This window comes from Gorilla gorilla, chromosome 6, assembly GCF_029281585.2.
Source record: "Gorilla gorilla gorilla isolate KB3781 chromosome 6, NHGRI_mGorGor1-v2.1_pri, whole genome shotgun sequence".
NCBI lineage: Eukaryota > Metazoa > Chordata > Mammalia > Primates > Hominidae > Gorilla > Gorilla gorilla.
In genome coordinates, this window is record NC_073230.2 from 50886540 (window position 1) to 50909163 (window position 22624).

At 38.1% G+C, this 22624-nt stretch overlaps 1 protein-coding gene and 1 long non-coding RNA gene across 9 annotated transcripts in view; one reads left to right on the forward strand and one right to left on the reverse strand.

Moving 5' to 3' along the window:
- The window catches only part of SUGCT (succinyl-CoA:glutarate-CoA transferase), a 732345-nt gene that overhangs the window by 580437 nt on the left and 129284 nt on the right, over window positions 1–22624 (reverse strand). For 6 of the 8 annotated variants that reach the window (XM_019030300.4, XM_055347699.2, XM_055347700.2 and 3 more), the window contains exon 8: window positions 827–970. The exons of the other annotated variants lie outside the window; for them this stretch is intronic. In XM_019030300.4, coding sequence (XP_018885845.3) covers window positions 827–970 — 144 coding nt within the window. The remainder of the gene's footprint in view (window positions 1–826; window positions 971–22624) is intronic. 8 annotated transcript variants of the gene reach the window in all.
- The window catches only part of LOC134758916 (uncharacterized), a 57371-nt gene that overhangs the window by 21728 nt on the left and 13019 nt on the right, over window positions 1–22624 (forward strand). The gene's annotated exons all lie outside the window — the stretch shown is intronic.

The window sequence follows — 22624 nt, forward strand, 5'->3', positions numbered from 1 at the left end:
ACTATTAGATATTGTGGTTTAATGTGTTAGTAAAAATTATATACTTTTAATAATGCAAAATTGATTTTTCCATTGAATATATTTCAGTATAACCAGCTTCCTTTGTAATCCTAAGTACCTTATTTTATGTGTTCAAAAACACAATTGCAAGGAAAAGTCCAGACTTCTCCAGACTACCAAAGGGGTTCATGGCACATAAAAGGTGAAGAAACAAGTCAAAGTAAGTTACAGAGTACATGTGAAGCAGCTATATCTCTTGTCTTACAAGAAGCAACAGACACATTCTAGTAAAAACAGCCTGGAAAATTCGGGTTCAACAATGATGTCTACATTACAACAAAATCTTCATGGTCATGTATTTTAATATGAAAACAAGTACATGGGCCATTCGTGGTGGCTCATGCCTGTAATCCCAGCACTTTGGGAGGCCGAGGTGGGCAAATCACCTGAGGTCGGGAGTTCGAGACCAGCCTGACCGACATGGAGAAACCCCATCTCTACTAAAAATACAAAATTAGCCGGGCGTCGTGGCACATGCCTGTAACCCCAGCTACTCAGGAGGCTGAGGCAGAAGAATCGCTTGAACCCAGGAGGTGGAGGTTGCAGTGAGCCAAGACTGCACCATTGCACTCCAGCCTGGGCAACAAGAGCAAAATTCCATCTCAAAAAAGAAAAGAAACAAGTACATCAAAATGAAACAGTTTTCATTGTTGTTGTGTTAGTTTTTGTACTGTTTTTGTACATGTGACCATAGAATTTGATCTGAAAAGGTATAACCCAGACACAGTTTTTATAACATTATCTGAAATGTTAGTTGGATTGTTACCTGGGATGATAGTAGGTTACAATCAATGAACAGTCCTTTCCCAGTTTTGTATTTTTGTATCAATCCAGCCATAATAGCTCCATATGCATACAGGCCAGTGGCAAGATCAGTCATAGCTACTCCTGGGCGAACTGGATCTCCATTCTGATTTGAAGGTTGGGTTGAGAAAGAAGAAATAATTAAACATTAAAAGAATCATATGATTTCTCAAATCTTCTAATGTGAAATAGAAAAAAGAATTGTCTATTAACTGTGCAGACACATACACACAAGAAAGTTAATAAAATAAATTGCGATTGTGAGTATCTGTTGGTAATAGGAAAATATTTATATTTACTATATACTTCTCAGTGCATTTCTCTCCCCAATGCCTACTAACCAAACTAAAAATAAAAGATTTTTTAGAAACTGATCTGATGTTTCAATGTTTTAAATTCCTTCTTATTTTATCTTGTTTATGCTAAAAAAATTAATAGAATTTAAATGAGTTAATTTGTTGGGGAGAAAGAGTTAAAGCAGTGTTTTTCTCCTATTGGGTGAGAGGCTCTCTCACAAAAAAAAAAAAAAAAAAAAAAAAAAAAAGAAGGTTAAAAAATCTGGTCAAACCTCCTTGTAAGCATGCCAATAGCTGGCAAAAATACTAACAGTGTCTGCTTAATAATTTAAAAAAAGACTATTTACCCATAAAAAGCTGTTAGCAGACTGCCCCTGAATTAGGATTACTATGATAAACAAACTGAGAATCTCAAGATTTATGGGACATGGAGCACTGGGCACAGGGCATGAGCTTTGCAACTAACTATCTGGGTATAAAATGGAGATGTTTCACAGCCTGTAACACTCCCTGCTAATAACTCATATATTTCATTAAGGACCTCATCTACTGCTTTGGGCCACAGAGTTTTGTCTATTGCAGTAAGAAAGGATCCAGGGGCCTCTCTCAATGTCCCGGACATGTCTCTGCTTTTTCTGAGCCTTTTGATTGCCTGTATTCTTGAAATTATAAGGAAAGCTTAATATTGATTAACATCTCCACTTCATGTCAGTCTGACTTGACAATCCAATCCTTGGCCCATATGTAAAGATGTTAGAACAGTACTTGACACAAAATAAAAATCACCTATCAAAATTATCAACATTGTTATTAGTCATTGATATATCAGATAGTTTCTACTTGTCACTACCTTTAATTCTGCTAAGCCTTAAATCGCACAGAATACCTAAAAAAACTCACATTTCATATTTCACCTGGTTGATGCAGTGATTCAATTACCTCCTTATTAAGTCTAGCTTCTGTTGAATCATTTTCAGAAGTTAATTTGTCCTTTTTTTGTAGCCCATCATAAACCATGTTAATTGTTTTGCAAAAGTACTGTTTTGCAAAATAATGTTTAAAGCAAGTAACTGAGACTGTATAGTAGCTAAACTTATTTTTCCCTGCTTTTCAATACAATTTCAAGGATGATATTGCCATGAAACTTGGAAATGTCTGGCAGTTTACTATTATTATTGTCAAAAGTTGTAATGTAATGCCTTAAATCAATACACTTAAAATTAAATTTGTCATTAGAATTTAAAATTATTTAATGTCTTAAAAGTGAGAGACAAGTTCAAAGTTACATTGACCCTTGAACAACAAAGTTCTGAACTGCATGGATCCACTTATACATGGAATTTTTTTTCAATAAAAGTTACACTAAAGGCTGGGCACGGTGGCTCACACCCGTAATCTCAGCACTTTGGGAGGCCAAGGTGGGTAGATCACCTGAAGTCAGGAGTTCGAGACCAGCCTGGCCAACATGGTGAAACCCCGTCTCTACTGAAAATACAAAAATTAGCCAGGTGTGGTGGCACATATATGTAATCCTGGCTACTCAGGAGACTGAGGCAGGAGAACTGCTTGAACCCAGGAGGCGGAGGCTGCAGTGAGCTGAGATCGTGCCACTGCACTCCAGCATGGGTAACAGAGCAAGACTCCATCTCAAAAAATAATAATAATAATAATACCATATGATCCAGCAATTCCACAACTGGGTAGATATCCAAGAAAGAAGAAAATCAATCACGAAGAGATATGTGCACTCCCATGGTTATTGCAGCACTACTGACAACAGCGGAAATATGGAATAAACCCAAGTGTCCATCAATGGATGAATGGATAAAGAAAATGTGTTCACACACAGTGGCTCATGCCTATAAATCCCAACACTTTGGAGGCCAAGCAGGAGGATCACTTGAGGCCACGAGTTCAAGAACAGCCTGGGTGACAGAGTAAGACCCTGTCTCTACCAAAAAATACAAAAATTAGCTGGGCATGGTGACACACACCCCTAGTACCAGCTACTTGGGAGTCTGAGGTGCAAAGATCACTTCAGTGCAGGAGTTCCAGGCTGGAATGAGCTATGATCATGCCATTGCACTCCAATGTAGGCAAAAGACTGAGACCCTGTATATATATGTCACATTGCAGTTGTTTTTGAAACATATATATATATAGAGAGAGAGAGAGAGAGAGAGGAATATTATTCAGCCATAAAAAATTAGCTGGGCAAAGAATAAATTCCTGTCATTTGCAACAATATGGATGTCACTGGAGGACATTATGTTAAGTGAAAGAAGCCAAGCACAGAAAGACAAATATCACATATTCTGACTCAGATGTGGAAGCTAACAAAGTAGATCTCATGAAGATAGAGAGCAGACTGCTGGTTACCAGAGGCTGGGAAGGGTAGGGGGAGGAGAGATGAAGAGAGGTTGATTAGTGGGTACAAACATACACTTAGATGGAAGAAATAAGAATTATTGTTCAGTAGATCAGTACGGTGACTGTAGCTAACATCAAAAGGCTGTACATTTCAAAATAGTTAGCAGGGAATAATTTGAATGTTCCTAGAACAGAGAAATGGTAAATATTTAAGGTGATGATGGGTATATCAACAGCCCTGATCTGATTATATTAATGTATGGAATGATCACATGAACCCTGAAAACATGTACACCTATTATGTATCGATTTTTAAAAAGCTAAAAAAAAAATGAAACTTCTCAACCTAATAAAGGGTATCTATTAAAAATCATAACCCAGATCACACTTAAAGGTAAAGAACTGAATGTTTTCCCCTAAAATGAAGAACAAGACAAGAGGCCAGGCACGAAGGCTCATTCCTATAATCCCACACTTTGGGAGATTGAAGGGAGGGTCACTTAAGCTCAGGAGTTGGAGCCCAGACTGCACAACATAGTGAGACCCCGGCCTATATATTTTACAAAAGAAAAAAAATTTAACTAATTATTTTGTAAAAGAATGAGACAAGGATGTCCACTCTAACCACTTCAATTCAACATTACACTGGAGGTTTTAGCCAGTGCAGTTAGGGTACAAAAAGAAATAAAATGAATTTAGATTGCAAAGAAAGAAGTAAAACTATCTCAATTTGCAGATGACCCAGTCTTATATATCAAAAGTCCTAAGGAATCCACTAAAAAACTCTTAGAACTAGTAATCGAGTTAAGCAAGATTGCAAGATAAAAGCCAATATACAAACATCAGTTGTATTCTACACACTAGCAATAAACAAAAAATGAAATAAAGAAAGCAATTCAATTTATAATAGAATAAAAAAGAATGAAATACTTAGAAATAAATTTAACAAAAGAAGTACAAACTTATACTCTTAAAATAATAAAATATTGTTGAAAGAAATTAAGACAAAAATAAACCAAAAGACATCTCACAGTCATGGAGCAGAAGACTTAATATCGTTAATATGGCAATGCTTCCCACACTCCTCTGCATATTCAAGGCAATTCTACCTACCAAAATCCTAGATACCTTTTTTGCAGAAATAAAACCTGATCCTAAAAATTCATATGGAAATACCATAAACAAAGAATAACCAATCTAGAAAAAGACAAAGTTAGAGGACTCACAACTTCTGATTTCAAAACTTACTACAAAGCTACTGTAATAAAGGCAGCATGGTACTGGTGGAAGGCAGACATATAAACAATAAAAATTCTCACATTTACATCCAATTACTTTTTGACAAATATGCCAACACAATTCAATTAGAAGAGTCTTTACAAAAAATGGTGAAAATAATAAAGTTGGATCCCCTCCTTGTAGTACATACAAAAATTGACTCTAAATGGATGAAAAATCTAAACTTAAGAGCTACAACTATATAACAAAAGAAAATATAGGAGTAAATCTTTACGATATTGGATTTGGCAATAATTTCTTTGATATGACATCAAAAGCACTAGCAACAAAAGAAAAAATAAATTGGACATAATTGAAATCAAAAATATGTGTTTCAAAGGACACCACCAAGAAAGTGAAAGGACAACCCGAAGAATAAAAGAAAGTTTAGTAAATCATGTACTTGATAAGAAATTTGTACAGAATTTCTTTTTTTTTTTTTTTTTTTTTTGAGAAAGGGTCTTGCTCCATCACCCAGGCTGAAATCCAATGGCGTAATCTCGGCTCACTGCAACCTCCACCTCCTGGGTTCATGCAATTCTCTTATCTCAGCCTCCCATGTAGCTGGGACCACAGGCGCACACCACCATGCCCAGCTAATTTTTGTATTTTTGTAGAGACAGGGTCTCCCCACGTTGCCCAGGCTGGTCTTGAACTCCTGGGCTCAAGCGATCCACTGGCCTGGGCCTCCCAAAGTGCTGGGATTAAAGGCATGAGCGATCACACCCAGCCCAGAATTTTTTTTTTTTTTAAACATTTTATTTATTTATTTATTTTTTTTTCTTCTCCAACTTTTTTTTTTTTTATTATACTTTAAGTTTTAGGGTACATGTGCACATTGTGCAGGTTAGTTACATATGTATACATGTGCCATGCTGGTGCGCTGCACCCACTAACTCGTCATCTAGCATTAGGTATATCTCCCAATGCTATCCCTCCCAGCCCAGAATTTTTAAAGAACACTTACAACGCAAAAATAACAAGAAAAATGACCTAATTTGAATATGGGCAAAAGATCTCAATAGACATTTCTCCAAAGAAAATATACAAATGGTCATTAAACACATGTAAAGATGCTTAATATCATTAGCCATCAGAGAAATGCAAATGAAAACCACAGTGAGTCTACAACTCAACAATAAAAAGACAAATAATCCCATTTTTTAAAAATGGGTAGGTCAGGCGCAGTGGCTCATACCTGTGATCCCAGCACTTTGGGAGGCTGAAGCCAGAGGACTCCTTGAGCTCAGGAGTTTGAAACAAGCCTAGGCAAAAAAGCAAGTCCACATCTCTACGATAAATACAAAAATTAGCCAGACATAGTGGTGCACACCTGTGGTCCCAGCTACTAGGGACACTGAGGCGAAAGGATTGCTTGAACCCAGGAGGTGGATGTTGCAGTGAGCTGAGATTCCACCACTGCACTCTAGCCTGGGTAACAGAGCAAGACTCTGTCTCAAAAAAATATATATAATAAATAAAATAAAAAATTAAAAAAGTAAAAATTGAAGTTAAGTGGGCAGAGGTTTTAAAGACACATTTCTCCAAAGAACTAGATACAAATGACCAACAGGCACATGAAAAGATATTCAACATCATTAGTTGTCAGAGAAATGTAAATTAAAACCACAGTGAAATACTACTTCACACTCACAAGGATGACTATCATAAAAAAAGAGAGATAATAACAAGTGTCAAGAAGGATGTGAAGAAATGGAGCCTTCATGTACTATTGGTGGGACTGTGAAATGCGGTAGTCACTGTGATAAACAGTCTGGCAGTTCCTCAAAAAGTTAAATATAGAGTTACCATATGACCCAGCAATTTCACTACTAGGTATATACCCAAGAAAATGAAAGCATGGGCTGGGTGCATTGGCTCATGTCTGTAATCCCAGCACTTTGGGAGCCTGAGGCGGGCGGATCACGAGGTCAGGAGTTCGAGACTAGTCTGGCCAACATGGTGAAACCCCATCTCCCCTAAAAATACAAAAATTAGCCGGGCACGGTGGTGCACGCCTGTAATCCCAACTACTCAGGAGTCTGAGGCTTGAACCCGGGAGGCAGAAGTTGCAGTGGGCCAAGATTGCACCACTGCACTCCAACCTAGGGGACAGAGCAAGACTCCAACTCGGAAAAAAAAAAAAAAATTAAAAACAAGAAAATGAAAGCATGTGTCCTCACAAAAAGCTTAGACACAAATTTTTATAGCAGCATTATTCATAATAGCCTAAGAGTAGAAATAACCCAAATGTCCATCGAATGATAACAGATAACGTGGGGACTAGCCATATGGTAGGATATTTTAGGCAACAAAAAAGAAACTATTCTACTAATACAATATGGTGGGATATTTTAGGCAACAAAAAAGAAACAAACTATTCTACTAATACATGGAAGCACTTTAACAAATATTATGCTAAGTGAGAGAAGGCAGTCACAAAAGGCTGCATATTATATAATTCCATTTACATGAACTGTCCAGAACAGGCAAATCCATAGAGACAGAAGGTAGATTAGCCAGGGGCTGGGAGGAGGCAGGAATAGGGAATGACCACAAATAGGTAAGAGGTTTCTTTATGGGGTGATGAAAATGTTCTAAAATTGACTGTTGTAAGGTTGCAAAACCTGTGAAGTATACTAAAAGCCACTGAATTGTACGCTGTAAATGGGTGAGTTGTACAGTATATGAATTATATCCATAAAGCTGTTGTATTTTTAAACTCCATAATTCTGATAATTAAATGAAGCAGGAAAAATAAAGTTTAAAAGAAATCTTTAAAGACCTGCTTAAAATCATGTATTTAGTAAAAATTCTAGAAGTTTTCTTTCATTCAAGGCTATTGTTTTATTTCATTTACTTATTTCAATGAAGTTTTATTTCAGTCAAGGGTAACAATAACTAAAGAAGGGGTACCATTCACTCCTTAGTACAATTCTGAGGTGGCTATGCTCATACTGTGAAAATGTCTTATAAATATATTCCTATCATTGAAAAGTTGTCAGAATGCCAGAGAAATAAGGAAGCAAAAATAAATTACCATTTAGTGAGTAGAAACTCCCACAGAGAACAACACTGTGGCTGTAAAGTGCCTAAGTATTCCCAGGTGCAATAAGACAAAATCAGAGAAGGGGCTGTGTATCTACAAGGTACAACCCCCTTCCACATCTGGAACTCCACAGAGCCCTGCTGCTATGGCAGTACAAAACAATGTCTCCCTTCTCCTTAACTCTGGGATGAATGGGGTGGTATTGTCTCTATCATGGGTAAAGGGATTAATTACTCAAAATCTTTAGTAAAAATACATTGAAAAAAATGGGTAATTCACAAACCTTGTTAAGCAATATGCCTGAGAATCTCACCATAATTTATTAGAAGTGGACTTAAACTCATATACAGACTTTTAAACATCAAGTAATATTTTATTTTATTAAATTATAGCTCTAGAAATTGATAGTACAATTTTTATTTTGTTCATGGTCACTTAGAAACGGTTTTAAATGTATTTAGCTCTTTTAATGAATTAATGTAACCCTTTTGTCAGAGAGATTTATGATAATTTTGCTGTAAAAGTAACAGATATGACTGTCATCAATAAAGACAAGAAAGGGAAGAGTCTCTAGTTAACACTTAAGACATACAACTATAGTGTGAGAACAAAGTATTAAATAAAAATACTAAAAGTCTTCTGATTATTCACTTCCCATATGTATTCATGTATTTCTCTATTTTCACCATTCCCAATGTTATTTTCTTTTCTTTTCTTCCTTTTTTTTTTTGTTTTTGTTTGTTTGTTTGTTTTTGTTTTTTTTAGATGGAGTCTTGCTCTGTCTCCCAGGCTGCAGTGCAGTGGCATGACCTCAGCTCTCTGCAACCTCCACCTCCTGGCTTCAAGTGATTCTTCTGCCTCAGCCTCCCGAGTAGCTTGGGACTACAAATGCATGTCACCATGCCTGGCTAATTTTTTTATTTTTAGTAGAGATGGGGTTTCACCATATCGGCCAAGTTGATCTCAGACTCCTGACCTCGTGATGTGCCCACCTTGGCCTCCCAAAGTGCTGGGATTATAGGCGTGAGCCATCATGCCCAGCTCCCAGTGGGTTATTTTCTTATACTCTGTCATCCCCCATTCATTCACGTATTCAAAAACTCACTAAAAGTAAAAGCTGACCATTAGTGGAAAAACCACTCAAATCTGAATAAGGTACAGTTTAGATAAAAGAATTGTATCAATGACTATTAAAAGAAATTATCAATGATAATTTCTTAGTTTTGATCATAGCTCTACTTGAAAATGTTAACATTAAAGGAAATGGGGTGAAGAGTATAGGCACTCTACTACTTATGCAACTTTTTTGATAGGTATAAAACTATTTCAGGCCAGGCGCAGTGGCTCACACCTGTAATCCCAGCACTTTGGGAGGCCGAGGCGGGCAGATCACCTGAGGTCAGGAGTTTGAGACCAGCCTGACCAACATGGAGAAACTCCCTCTCTACTAAAAATACAAAATTAGCCAGGCATGGTGGCAAGCACCTGTAATCCCAGCTACTCAGGAGGCTGAGGTAGGAGAATCACTTGAATCCGTTGCACTCCAGCCTTGGCAACAAGAGCAAAACTCCATCTCAAAAAAAAAAAGGAAAGGAAAGAAAAGAAAAGAAAAAGAAAAAAAACTATTTCAAAATTAAAAAGTTAAAAAGTAAAACCTGAAATTCCTTCTTTAAAAATTGATAATTTTGAAATGGCAGAAATGGTTTAGTGGTTTTTCTTTATTTTTTTGATTATGCAATCTAGAGATGAAGGGGAAAAACCACACCACTACCTGTGAAGGTTTTTGTTTTTTGCTTTTGTGTGTGTGGGGGGGGGGGGTTTGTTTTTTTTTTTTTTTTTTTTTTGAGACAGAGTTTTGCTCTGTTGCCCAGGCTGCAGTGCAGGGGCATGATCTCAGCTCACTGTAGCCTCTGCCTCCTAGGTTCAAGCGATTCTCCTGCCTCATTCCCCCAAGTATCTGGGATTACAGGCACATGCCATCATGCCCTGCTAATTTTTGTACTTTTAGTAGAGACGGGGTTTCCTCATGTTGGCCTGGTCTCGATCTCATGGCTTAAAGTGATCTGCCTGTCTCAACATCCGAAAGTGCTGGCATTACAGGCCTGAGCCACTGCACCCAGCCAAAGGTGTTTTTTTTTGTTTCCTTTACATCCCGATCTCTTAAATCACAAAATTAAATATTTTAAAAGATTACTTACATACACAATTTAAGAATTTTTAACATTTTTATTCATTTCTCTATGCTCTTCCCACTACATTCAGAGCTTGCCAAATGAAATAGGGAAAGAAAAAAGAAAGAAATGAGGGAAGGAAGAAAAGAAGGAGGGGGGAGAGAGGGACAGCGTGAAAAAAAATCATGTGTTTTTCTAAGTTTCTAAAATCTTGTTTTGTTAAAAAGTGCATCGAAGCTGTAAATCAATTTGGGCATATGTTCAATAAAGAAGCATGAATTTGAAAAGTCGCCAAGCATTTTTCTCTTGTTACATTACTCAACCTAATTACTTCATAAAACAACAAAAGTGTTAAAACTTTTTTTAAGTAGTTGGCTTCATTTCTAAAATAAAAAATCATTCTTAAATGTATGTGTCCCTATGTTGTATCTTTATTTCATACTGAGTCATTCATTATACTAATGTAATCTACAGAAATTTTTTTTGTATCCTGGGGCACACAAATTTTTTAATAAACCACTTTCCGAAATATAAATTTTTCTAGCATTTAACAACCACACAACCTTTGGAGAAGTTCTTGGCCTTTCTTAGTTTTTTTCTCAGTTGTCAAATATGGGTAATGATAAAATCTACTTCAGCATTTGGTATGAGAATTAAGTAAGAAAAGGTGTATAAAAGCACTTTATGAAGGTAAAAGGCTGCACAAATGAGACTTTTTATAAACTACTTGGTGTGATGATGGGACACCTGTCAGAATGACTTCGCAACAGTGCAAGGCAGAGAGACGAGATGAGAATCTCAATCAAGGACAAGTGGAGGCCATGGATTCAAGAGATAGTCAGAAACTTGAATTCAGAGACTTTGATTATTGATCAGTTGGGGAGAGTAAAAAATGAAATAAATTTGGGGAAACAATCAACAGGAAATTAAGTTTCTTAATATGAAGGTAGTATTTTCATTGTTAAAACCACTATCCTTATGACTTGTAGCCCTAACTAGCAGGAAAACTGTCTTCAGTGGAATTGCAAGCATAGAGAACAAAGAATGGAATATTCAGATCAAATGAGGGTTTCCGTGCACACAGAACACGAGTCCTTACAGTCACTGCATTCACACTTCATGGGCACAGACTCTGCAACTATACAGCATCTGAACCTTCTGTTCCAAACACACACTCTACTTGAACCACTAATTGATACTAAAAATATGCTTACAGACGTTCACATACAAATTTCCACAAACTAACATTCCCCTACTTGAAGGAAATTCCATTTACTAACTCAAAACACTGAACTCCACTCCTTCCACTGCCTCATCTATAAACAGGCATAACAAAGTCTATTACTTATGTACCTCAGTAACACTATGGAGCCCTCCAGTCTAAATCACACCATTTTAGAACTTGAAAGGATCCTGTAGTTCAATCCTCTTATCAGTAAAGGTAAACAAGCAGGAAAGTACACGAGTTGTTTAGAGATCAGTGTCTACTAATTACTGACAAACAGAGCCCTAATAAGACAGAGAAAAGAGTCTTAACACTACAAAGCACTAAATTTAGGCTATAAGTGGTGAACAATCCCAACAAGAGAAAGGTCTTTACATTGCAGACTAGAACAGGAAGATCATTTTTCTTCATTACACCCTGAAAGACTTGAAGCTTTCATCCATACACCTCCAGCTAAACCTCAACAAACCACAAACCAGAAGAAAAAAAAAAATGACGAATTGAGACCCCAGAAGAAAGGAAGAAAAAAGAAAGACTGACAGGAGGGGGGAAAGAAGAAAGCAAAAACTCTCTCTGATCTTCATCGCAGGTGGACTCACCATATTAGCCAGGCAACTCAAGGGAAAATGTAACAAAGTGATTTGTGTCATTCTCCGGATACCTTGTAAGTGCCTGATTACCTAATATTATTAATGTCTTTGTAATACTATACTAAAATGTTCTGCCCTTCCAAACATGAAAAGTATGAACTTATAAATCATAATATCATATAGCCAAATTTTAGCATCCAACTTACTCTACACAAGGCTTATAAGCAAGCAATCCTTGTTACAGAAGAGGAGCTAAGGAAGAGTCAATTTAAATAAATACTGTGAGATGTTAAGTAGCAAAGTCAAGATGAGACCCCAAATCAATTTATCCAAAAACTGCTGCCTATACCACATTGCTGGATTCAAATGCCTTCCTCACGGCTTCATGATCAGGTTTGGATTAAATATTTTGCACTTAATAAACTAATAAGCTGTATTCAGATCTCTTTCACTTCTGTAACATGTATGCTTCCAACATCATGTTTTTCAAAATGCTTTAACACATGTCAGATTTAACACTAAAAGATAATTTTATAAGTGCCAATATTATCACTATTTTACAATTCATGAGAGAAATATTTAGGCTGGGCACCGTGGCTCATGCCTGTAATCCCAACATTTTGGGAGGCCAAGGTGGGCAGATCACTTAAAGTCAGGAGTTCAAGACCAGCCTGGCCAACATGGTGAAACCCATCTCTTCTAAAAATACAAAAATTAGCCAGATATGGTGGCACGCACCTGTGATCTCAGATACTGGGGAGGCTGAGGCAGCAGAATCGCCTGAAAACAGGAGGCAGAGTTTGCAATGAGCTGAGATGGCACCACTACACTTCAGCCTGATGACAGAGCAAGACTCTGTCTCAAAACAAAGAAATATTTAGACAATAAATTAACTTGTCAGAGTCACAGAGAGTAAATGATAGAACTAGAACTCAGGAATTCTGATCCAAAAGCTTCTGTTCTTTTTGGTACCATCTTTTCTCCATATATTGTTTTATTATACATCAATATTCCTCATCTTTCCTTTTCAGACAATCACTAAAGAGCAAAAATTTTAAATGTGTGAGTTAATTTGTCATTTCTACAACTGCAGTCAAGAAATGATAGGCCCTAATGTGGTATGGCTTGTTCTTTTTTTTTTTTTGAGAGGGAGTCTTGCTCTGTCGCCCAGGCTGGAGTGCAGTGGCACGATCTCAGCTCACTGCAAGCTCTGCCTCCAGAGTTCACACCATTCTTCTGCCTCAGCCTCCCGAGTAGCTGGGACTACAAAGGCCCACCCACTACCACGCCCGGCTAATTTTTTTTTTTTTTTTTTTTTTTTGTATTTTCAGTAGAGACGGGGGTTTCACCATGTTAGCTAGGATGGTCTCGATCTCCTGACCTCGTGATTTGCCCACCTCGGCCTCCCAAAGTGCTGAGACTACAGGCATGAGCCACCGCGCCCAGCCGGTATGGCTTGTTCTTTGCAACTCAAGTGAACTGCAAACAATCTAATGTACCTACAGAGAAACATGCTTTTACCACTCAGAGATCAGGCAGGATGGGCATGTTCAGGGAGGTATGGCCATAGATGCTTTTACCATCTGAACAATGTAAACCAAAACTTTTTTCAGAAAATAATTGAAAGAATCAATTCATTGGCAGCCTACATTGAAAAATACACAAAACCACAAATTTCCAAAAATGCCTTAATACTTCGATCACACTATTTTCTTGTCTACTGACTGAAAACCATCTCAATCATTTTTACTAAGCTCCCACAGTGAGATTCCCAAAATATCATCTAGCCTGTCTGTCCTCATGAGTTTAAATAGAGTAAGACTGGGAGAAAATGAAATGGAAGGTTGGGGAATTGTGATATTTTAAGGAATAGACTAAGAAATAATTTCAAAAATTATTTTACATCTTTCCATGCTGCTCTTCAAGAAAAAGTTTCTTAGTTACAGTTTCTGTGCTACAGTTTTCTGCACTGATGGATCAGAGGGTAGAAAGAACAAATGTAAAAGTCAATGGCTCCAACTTCTGAAACAAAACAACATTTATATCCATGAAGATCTGCATATAAACAATCTTGCATTTAATAGGCATCCTCTGAACTCATTCTGTAAAAAACTTTTAAAGAGACATTTGGTCTAACTCCCTGCCTTTAGGTAGGTAAATTTCCAAGTCATCTAGGAGAGATGCTCATACCTCTCTTTAAGTATCTCCAGAGGACCGAGAAGAGTTACTGAGTGTCTATTACATGCCAGGCAAGCACTACAATGGAGAAAGGAGCTAGCATTGTTTCCTCCGTGTTCGTCTACACATTATCTCATTGAATCTTAGTACATATGTCGGGATACATGTTAGTATTCTCACTTTTACAAACGAAAAAATAATGAGGCTGAGAGATGTTAACTGGGACTAAGATTCCAAGCCAGGACTGTCTGAAGGCCCAAGATCTTTCTACTCTATCATGCTAATAGAAACTGCGTGATCTGGACCTATTTCTTTATCTATTGGAAGATTTCATTGCCCTAGTGGTCAAAGAGCTCTTCATTAGGTAACTAAAACCTCTTCTCTGATATGAGCTAATATTCTCTTATTCATTGTTCTATGAATAATAACAATAACTGCTCTACATCTTACCCATAAAAATAGATTAAAACAGACATCAAATCATTTATTTGCCTTATCCAAGGCAAAAATTCCGGTCCCTATAGACTTTCACTGGAGAAAGTCTATTTTATATCCCTGAAATCATTTTGGCCATTTTTCTTCTCCAATTATAACAACTTTTTCAAAGCATTATGACCCAAATGAACACAACACTCTGAAAAGTAACTGAGATAGAAAAAAAAAGTGGGGGTGGGGTTCCTTTCTTTAATAAAATTCAGAAAGTAAAAATAGGCCAGGCATGGTGGCTCACACCTGTAATCCCAGCACTTTGGGAGACCAAGGTGGGTGGATCACCTGAGGTCAGGAGTTCAAGACCAGCCTGGCCAACTGAAAATACAAAAATTAGCCAGGCATGGTGGCGCACACCTGTAGTCCCAGCTACTCGGGAGGCTGAGGCATGAGAATCCCTTGAACCCAGAAGGCAGAGGTTGCAGTAAGCCGAGATCACTCCATTGCACTCCAGTCTGGGCAACAGAGTGAGACACCATCTCAAAACAAAACAAAACAAAACAAAACAAAAGCTTTTTAATCCCTACCTCAAAGCCGAATATTTTTTCCAAACTTTTGTACCATATTTTTTCCAAATATTCACAACCCAGAAATTCCCAGTTCACATTATCTGAGTACAGGGTTTTACCTAATAAGAAAGGCTCTCCTTTTAAGCGTGTAGCTTAAAGAACTCTAGAAGGAATCAAGTGCCATAGCTATGGCTACCATGTAGCAGCTTCTGATTATCAAACTGAAGCTGAATCTTTCCTAGAACAATTAAAGATTCCAAATTCATATACAGCAAATAATCAATAAGCACCAACTCTATGGTGGGTCTATGTTATATTCTAGATATACAAAAGGGATGTCCCAAAGATTCTCTCTCAATTCAGCCACTAATATTCTAAACAGGAAGACAAACAGATATATATTAGCAGCATAAGTAAAAACATACAGAAGCACAGAGGGAAAAAATGGCAAAACAAATCTAATAGAGTTAAGAACCATGTCATAAAGGAGGGATAGAAGTCCTGCACACCTAGTAGTGCTCTCAATGGAAGCACTATCGGCATTTTGCAAGAAAAATTCAGATTCAGGGGCCTGTCCCATACATTAAGGATGTTTAATCCATACCCCAAGCACTAATGTCAATAACAAATGAAATATCCCACATATCATTTTAAAATTTCCCTAGAGTTTTACTATCTCCAGATGAAGGATACTTCAAGCTCAGAACTGACATAGTGAACAGATCCACCATCCTATTGCTTCTTAATTATGAACAGTAGCAGGGAAAGTGAAGCTAGGAGTTCAATGACTAAATAAATGAGTGAAAGTGTTTAAAATATTAAAAGATCTAATAAGGTCAAGAAATTTGTGATACAAAAGATGCAATTAGAGAATAAAACCAAAAATAGAATCTTCACAAATAACACAAAATACAAAATGTGGATATATGAGTGGGTTGAGCAAATGAATGTCGGTAAGTAAAGATAACCATACAACTGGCATCTAAATAAGACTACAAATTACAGCATGGTTTCACATATACCTCGTGTGATGCTGCACCATCACTTTACAACCATGTATTTGTTCTTTTATTGTATATATGTACTGTGTACAACATATTTTGAAACATATGCACATTGTAGAATGGCTCCACCAAGCTAATTAACAAATGCATTACTTCATATACTTATATTTTATTATGATAACGCTTAAAAAATCTACTGTCTTAGAGATTTTCAGGAACACAATACAGTCGCGTAGCCACAGTTGGCCCTGCAGAACACAAATATATGCAAATTGACCCTCGGTATATATGTATCCCTCAAGCTGCATTTGACTGAAAAAACTCCACATGTAAGTGGGCCCGCACAGTTCAAATTCATGTTATTCAGGGGTCAACTGTACATTAAGTATATTAACTATGTTGTACAATAGATCTCTTGAACTTATTCCTCCTAGCTAAATTTTTATATCCTTTGACCAACATCTCCCTAACCTGCCCTCCTCCCCAGGCCTCTGGTAACCACCATTCTACTCTCTACATCTATGAGTTAGACATTTTCGGATTCCATATATAAGTGAGGTCATGTGGTGTTCATCTTCTGTGCCTGGCTTATTTCACTTAGAATAATGTCCTTCAGGTTCACTTATGTTGTAACACGTGACAAGAATTCCTTGTTTTTTCTAAGGCTGAATAGTATTCCATTACATATATATACCATGTTTCTTTATCCATTTATTCATTCATTCATGGACACTGAAGTTGATGCTGCAATGAACATAGGAGTGCACATATCTCTTCCACATTACTGATTTCATTTCGCTTGAGTATATGCCCATTGGTGGGGTTGCTGGATCATATAGTTGTTCTACTTTTAATTTTTTGAAGAACCTCCATACTGCTTTCCATAACGGCCACATTAATTTACATAGCCACTAACAGCCATCACTTTACAACTTTACAATTACCAGTGAAAAAACATATTTTCCAGGCCGGGCGTGGTGGCTCACACCTATAATCCCAGCACTTTGGGAGGCCAAGGCAGGTGGATCACGAGGTCAGGAGTTCGAGACCAGCCTGACCACCATGGTGAAACTCTGTCTCTACTAAAACCACAAAAATTAGCTGGAGATGGTTGCACACTCCTGTAATCCCAGCTACTCAGGAGGCTGTGGCAGGATAATCACTTGAACCTGGGAGGTGGAGGTTGCAGTGAGCCAAGATCGTGCCATTGCACTCCAGCCTGGGCAACAGAGTAAGACTCCGTCTCAAAAAGAAAAAAAATTAAAAACATATTTTCCCTATTTTACAGACGGAAAAACTGAAGTTAGAGAATCTGTCTAACGTTACACCAAATGACAGAACGAAAATTCAAACCCAGATTTTCTGATTCCCATGACTGTTCAATAAAGGTGTTAAATAGGTCTTCAATGGCTGCTCAAAGTAATGACAGGACATGAACTTAAGAAGAAAACTGTAAGAGTCAAGGTTTTCAGATTACATGGCAGAGGAGAGAAAAGGCCAGGATGTTTGTTACCTATGATGGTGGGAAAGAGAGTATGTGCATAGATTTTAGAAGTGGAGTGGATGTTGGCATAGGTTATAGAACCACGACTAGATGTCAAGGTAGACAGCAAGAAGCCTGGGACACCATCCCTGGTTCAGTGTTTGCAGAAAGTGGAGAAGCCAGGAACAAGCATTCTCCAATTGAAAGTAATTTAAAACCATTATCCCAATCTATACTCCTGCTATATTGTTCATGATACTTAAATTTTATTCTTTTTTTTTTTTTTTTTCTGAGACGTAGTCTTGCCCTGTCACCCAGGCTAGAGTACAGTGGCATGATCTCGGCTCACTACAACCTCCACCTCCCGGGTTCAAGTGATTCTCCCACCTCAGCCTCCCGAGTAGCAGGATTACAAGCATCCACCATCATGCCCGGCTAATTTTTGTATTTTTGTAGAGACGGGGTTTATGCATGTTGGCCAGGCTCGTCTTGAACTCCTGGCCTCAGGTGATCCGCCCGCCTCAGCCTCCCAAAGCGCTGGGATTACAGGCATAAGCCACCACACCCAGTCTTAAATTTTCTTTTTAACCTACAACATTGAAACAAACCATTTATATTAACATTTACTTTAGTCTTTCCTCCTGGTTTACTTTTTAAAAAGAACCTTTCTCTTTTTTTTTTTAACATTTCTTTGAAATGTTTTCAGTTTGTTGATGTTTCTCTGGGATTTCTGGTGCTTATAAACCAACTCAGTATTACAGATTCCAGCGTACCAGTGCCATATATAGATAAACTATGATGATCTTATTCCTCTGTAACGTGAAACAAAAATGAACACAGCTCAAAATGATATTGACAATATCAAGGGAATCGACATCAAGAAATAATTGTTACATAGAATGCTCAATGAAAATAATGTATTCTATCTTAGAAAATTAAAAAATAAAATACAAAAATTTGCCAAGCGTGGTGGCACATGCCTGTAATTCAGCTACTCGGGAGGCTGAGGGAGGAGAATCGCTTAAACCCATGAGGCGGAGGTTGCAGTGAACCAAGATCGCACCACTGCACTCCAGCCTGGACGACAGAGAGAGACTCCATCTAAAAAATAAAAATAAAAATAGGCTGGGCGCAGTGGCTCATTCCTATAATCCCAGCACTTTAGGAGGCCAAGGTGGGTGAATCACTGGAGGTCAGGAGTTTGAGACCAGCCCGGCCAAGATGGTGAAACCCCACCTCTGTTAAAAATACGAAAATTAGCTGGGTGTGGTAGTGGGCGCCTGTAGTCCCAGCTACTCAGGAGGCCAGAGCAAGAGTATCACTTGAACCCGGGAGGTGGAGGATTGCAATAAGCCGAGATGGCACCACTGCCCTTCAGCCTGGGTGACATAGTGAGACTCTGTCTCAGACAAAAAAGTAAAAAATAAAAATAAAAAATTATGTATTCCAAATGTGATTACATTTGCTAGACTCTTTAGAAAGATGCCAACAAATAACTGTTTCCGTAACAAGGACTACTGACCATTGAGAATCCTCATTCCCAGTCCAAACAAAGGGCTTGAATCTTTCTCTCCCCAAAAAAGGAAATACACCAGCATCCTCATTCCTCACCCTATGTAACTCCAATGTAAAATTATTTAGATGAGAAAATTTTTAAGCATTTTCCTCAAATAATGTCTCTGATCTCATTTATTTATTCTGCTTCGACCAGCAACAGCACTATTTATAAGTAACCAAAAGATACCTATAAATCAGCTGTAGCTGACCTGGGTTGGCTTCATTGCTATGGCTCTTACTATGGAATCTTCATTGTATAGAGAAGGCCAAAAACTACTAAGATTGGCTAAACCAATCTTCTTAGCCATAAGGAACTGAAAACAAGGAACAGGCTGAAATTTCATCTGTATCTGGTCCCAGAAAGGACCTTAATCCACAACCCAAAAATGTCAGGGGAAAGGAAATTCTAAATATAAATCCCATTGACTCTTGAGACATGCAAATCATCTCTTCCTCTCTATTTTTCTCTCAGAAACAACTATGCAATTATACTTTTCTTAAATAAATTCCAATGGGATCATAAAATTTAAAGAAATTTAGATTTCATGAGATGACAATAAATTGAACCCTGATCCAACTCTGTCCAGGAGAGTGGTGGAGCAAGATGGCGGAATAAAAAGCTCCACCGACCATCCCCCAACACGCACACACAAGGAGTTAACAACTATCTACACCTTCATAAGGACCAAAAATCAGGTGAGCATTCATAGTACCTGGTATTAACTCTGTCCATTATATTTACCAAATGAATAGAGAATTTCAAAGATCTACATACAAGATGGCAGTAGATCAAGACCAAGGTCCAATCTCTCCTTCTTAGACTGTGATGGTGAAAATAAAATATCAAGGAGCAATGAGATTACAAATAAAGGAAAATATGCAAAGCTACAGATCATAAACAAACAATGCAGACAGCTATTTTCTTTTTTTTGATACAGAGTCTCACTCAGACGCCCAGGCTGGAGTGCAGTGGCGTGATCTCGGCTCACTGCAACCACCCTCTCCCGGGTTCAAGCAATTCTACCGTCTCAGCCTCCTGAATAGCTGGGATTACAGGCATCCACCATCATGCCCAGCTAATTTTTGTATTTTAGCAGAGCCGAGGTTTCCTCATGTTGGCCAGGCTGGTCTTGAACTCCTGACCTCAGGTGAACAGCCGGCCCCGGCCTCCCAAGGTGCTAGGATTACAGGCATGAGCCACTGTGCCCAGCCTCAGCCTGTTATTTTCAACACTTTCATTAAGTCAGGCAAAAATAAACCGTCTCTTGCCTAATCCTTCTACCAGTGTTCTTTTCTCTTGCAATTTATGGACAAGTTCAAACTGAAGACATATCCTTTCCAGGATTCTTTTTTTTTTTTTTTTTTGAGATGAAGTTTCACTCTTGTTGCCCAGGCTGGAGTGCAATGGTGAGATCTCAGCTCACTGCAACCTCTGCCTCCCGGGTTCAAGTGGTTCTCCTGTCTCAGCCTCCTGAGTAGCTGGGATTACAGGTGACTGCCACCACGCACGGCTAATTTTCTGTTTTTAGTAGAGATGGGGGTTTCTCCATGTTGGCCAGGCTGGTCTCGAACTCCCAACCTCAGATGATGCCCCCCCCCCCGCCCCACCTTGGCCTCCCAAAGTGCTGGGATTACAGGTGTGAGCCACCACGCCCAGCCAACATATCCTTTCATTACTATTGTTTTTCAAACTTTAAAGCAAATATTTTATTTGGATCACATAAAAACTAAAGGATCATTACCATGAATGTGCTAAATTATTGAAAAATAAATTTTTTTCTATAAAAAAGGTACATTTTATTTAAAAGGCATTTGAATGATAGAGGAATATAACAGAGGTAAAACCTGACATTTTAAACTACAGAAGATTGCATGATCTTTTACAAAATAAATAAATTGTTGGCTGGGTGCGGTGGCTGACACCTGTAATCCCAGCACCTTGGGAGGCCAAGGCAGGTGGATCACTTTAGGTCAGGAGTTCAAGACCAGTCCGGCCAACATGGTGAAACCCCACCTCTACTAAAAAATACAAAAATTAGCTGGGCGTGGTGGTGAGTACCTGTAATCCCAGCTACTCAGGAGGCTGAGACAGGAGAATTGCTTGAACCCAGGTGGCAGAGGTTGCGGAGAGCCGAGATCACACCACTGCACTCCAGCCTGGGCGACAGAACAAGACTGTTGCAAAAAAATAAATAAGTAAATAAATAAGTAAATTTTTAGCAAGCATTAGATATTTCAGAATAAGACATAATCCTTCCACAATGAAATACTTTCTATGAAAAAAGAAACTTATCTCAAATAGGGGAGTCCCTTTCCCCCAAAAGACATTTCTTGAAAAACCAGGATTCATTGTGTATGTGTGTATGTGTGTGTGAAATCTTTCACTAGCACTCTGTTTTAGAAAAGAGGTTTTAGAGGAATTTGAAGATTTTGCTTTCCAATATAAATTTCACAGACAACTCTTCTTTCGGCTTTCCTTCCATTTAGGGTCAAATATAAGAAAAACAAAGTAGAACCACCTAGTGATATAACTTTTATGAAATAACAAATGAAATATCATATAAGCTTCAATAACAAACATCCGTAGTGTTAATGTCAGTCACTGGGATTGAGTCTATAAATCCAGTTCTAGTTGAACTAACTAAACTAAACTGAGCAGTCAATTCAGTCAACCAACAAGTAAGTTGTGTAAAGGCAGAAAAACATGCTTGTTTATTTTCTCTATATTTATTTGCAGGTTCCCTGAACTAAGAATCTAGTTATTTTAAAACATGTAGGCCGGGTGCAGTGGCTCATGCCTGTAATCCCAGCACTTTTGGAGGCTGAGGCAGGCAGATCACCTGAGGTCAGGAGTTCAAGACCAGCCTGGCCAACATGGCGAAACCCTCTGTCTACTGAAAATAGAAAAATTAGCCATGCGTGGTGGCTCTGTCCAGCCACCGGGAGGCGGAGGTTGCAGTGAGCACAGGTGGAGCCACTGCACTCCAGCCTGGGCAACAGAGCGAGGCTCCGCCTCAAAAAAAAAAAAAGTAAATATATTTACACATTCGATCAAACAATATGTGAATGCCGATTATGTTCCAGGCACTGTTCTAGATTTGGGGGGTACAGTACAGCCAGTCCGTGCCTTCATAAAGCTTACATCTTAAAGGTAGATAAAGAAAGTAACTAATAAGAATGAAATATAATTTCATGCATGAAGATGACTGCTATGAAGAAAACTAAAGGAGGATAAGGAGCTGGAGAGTAACTGGAAACACTGTGAGGGTGGTTGGACAACCTAAAAGGGATGTCACCTTTCAGGACTGAACCTCCAATTAGTAGTACACTAAATCAAATATTCCATTTATTGACCACATACTCTTATTTACGGATGTTAATAGGTACCATCTTCACAACAACCACTAGAAATAGTTATGTTCTCCCCATCTCACAGATGAAAAAAGGGAGGTTCACAGTAGTTTGTCTAAACAGCTTATCTAAATTTGCATAATAAATGGCAGAGCCTGCATTCAAATGCTATGTAACTCCAAACCCCATGTTCTTTGCACTATATTACAC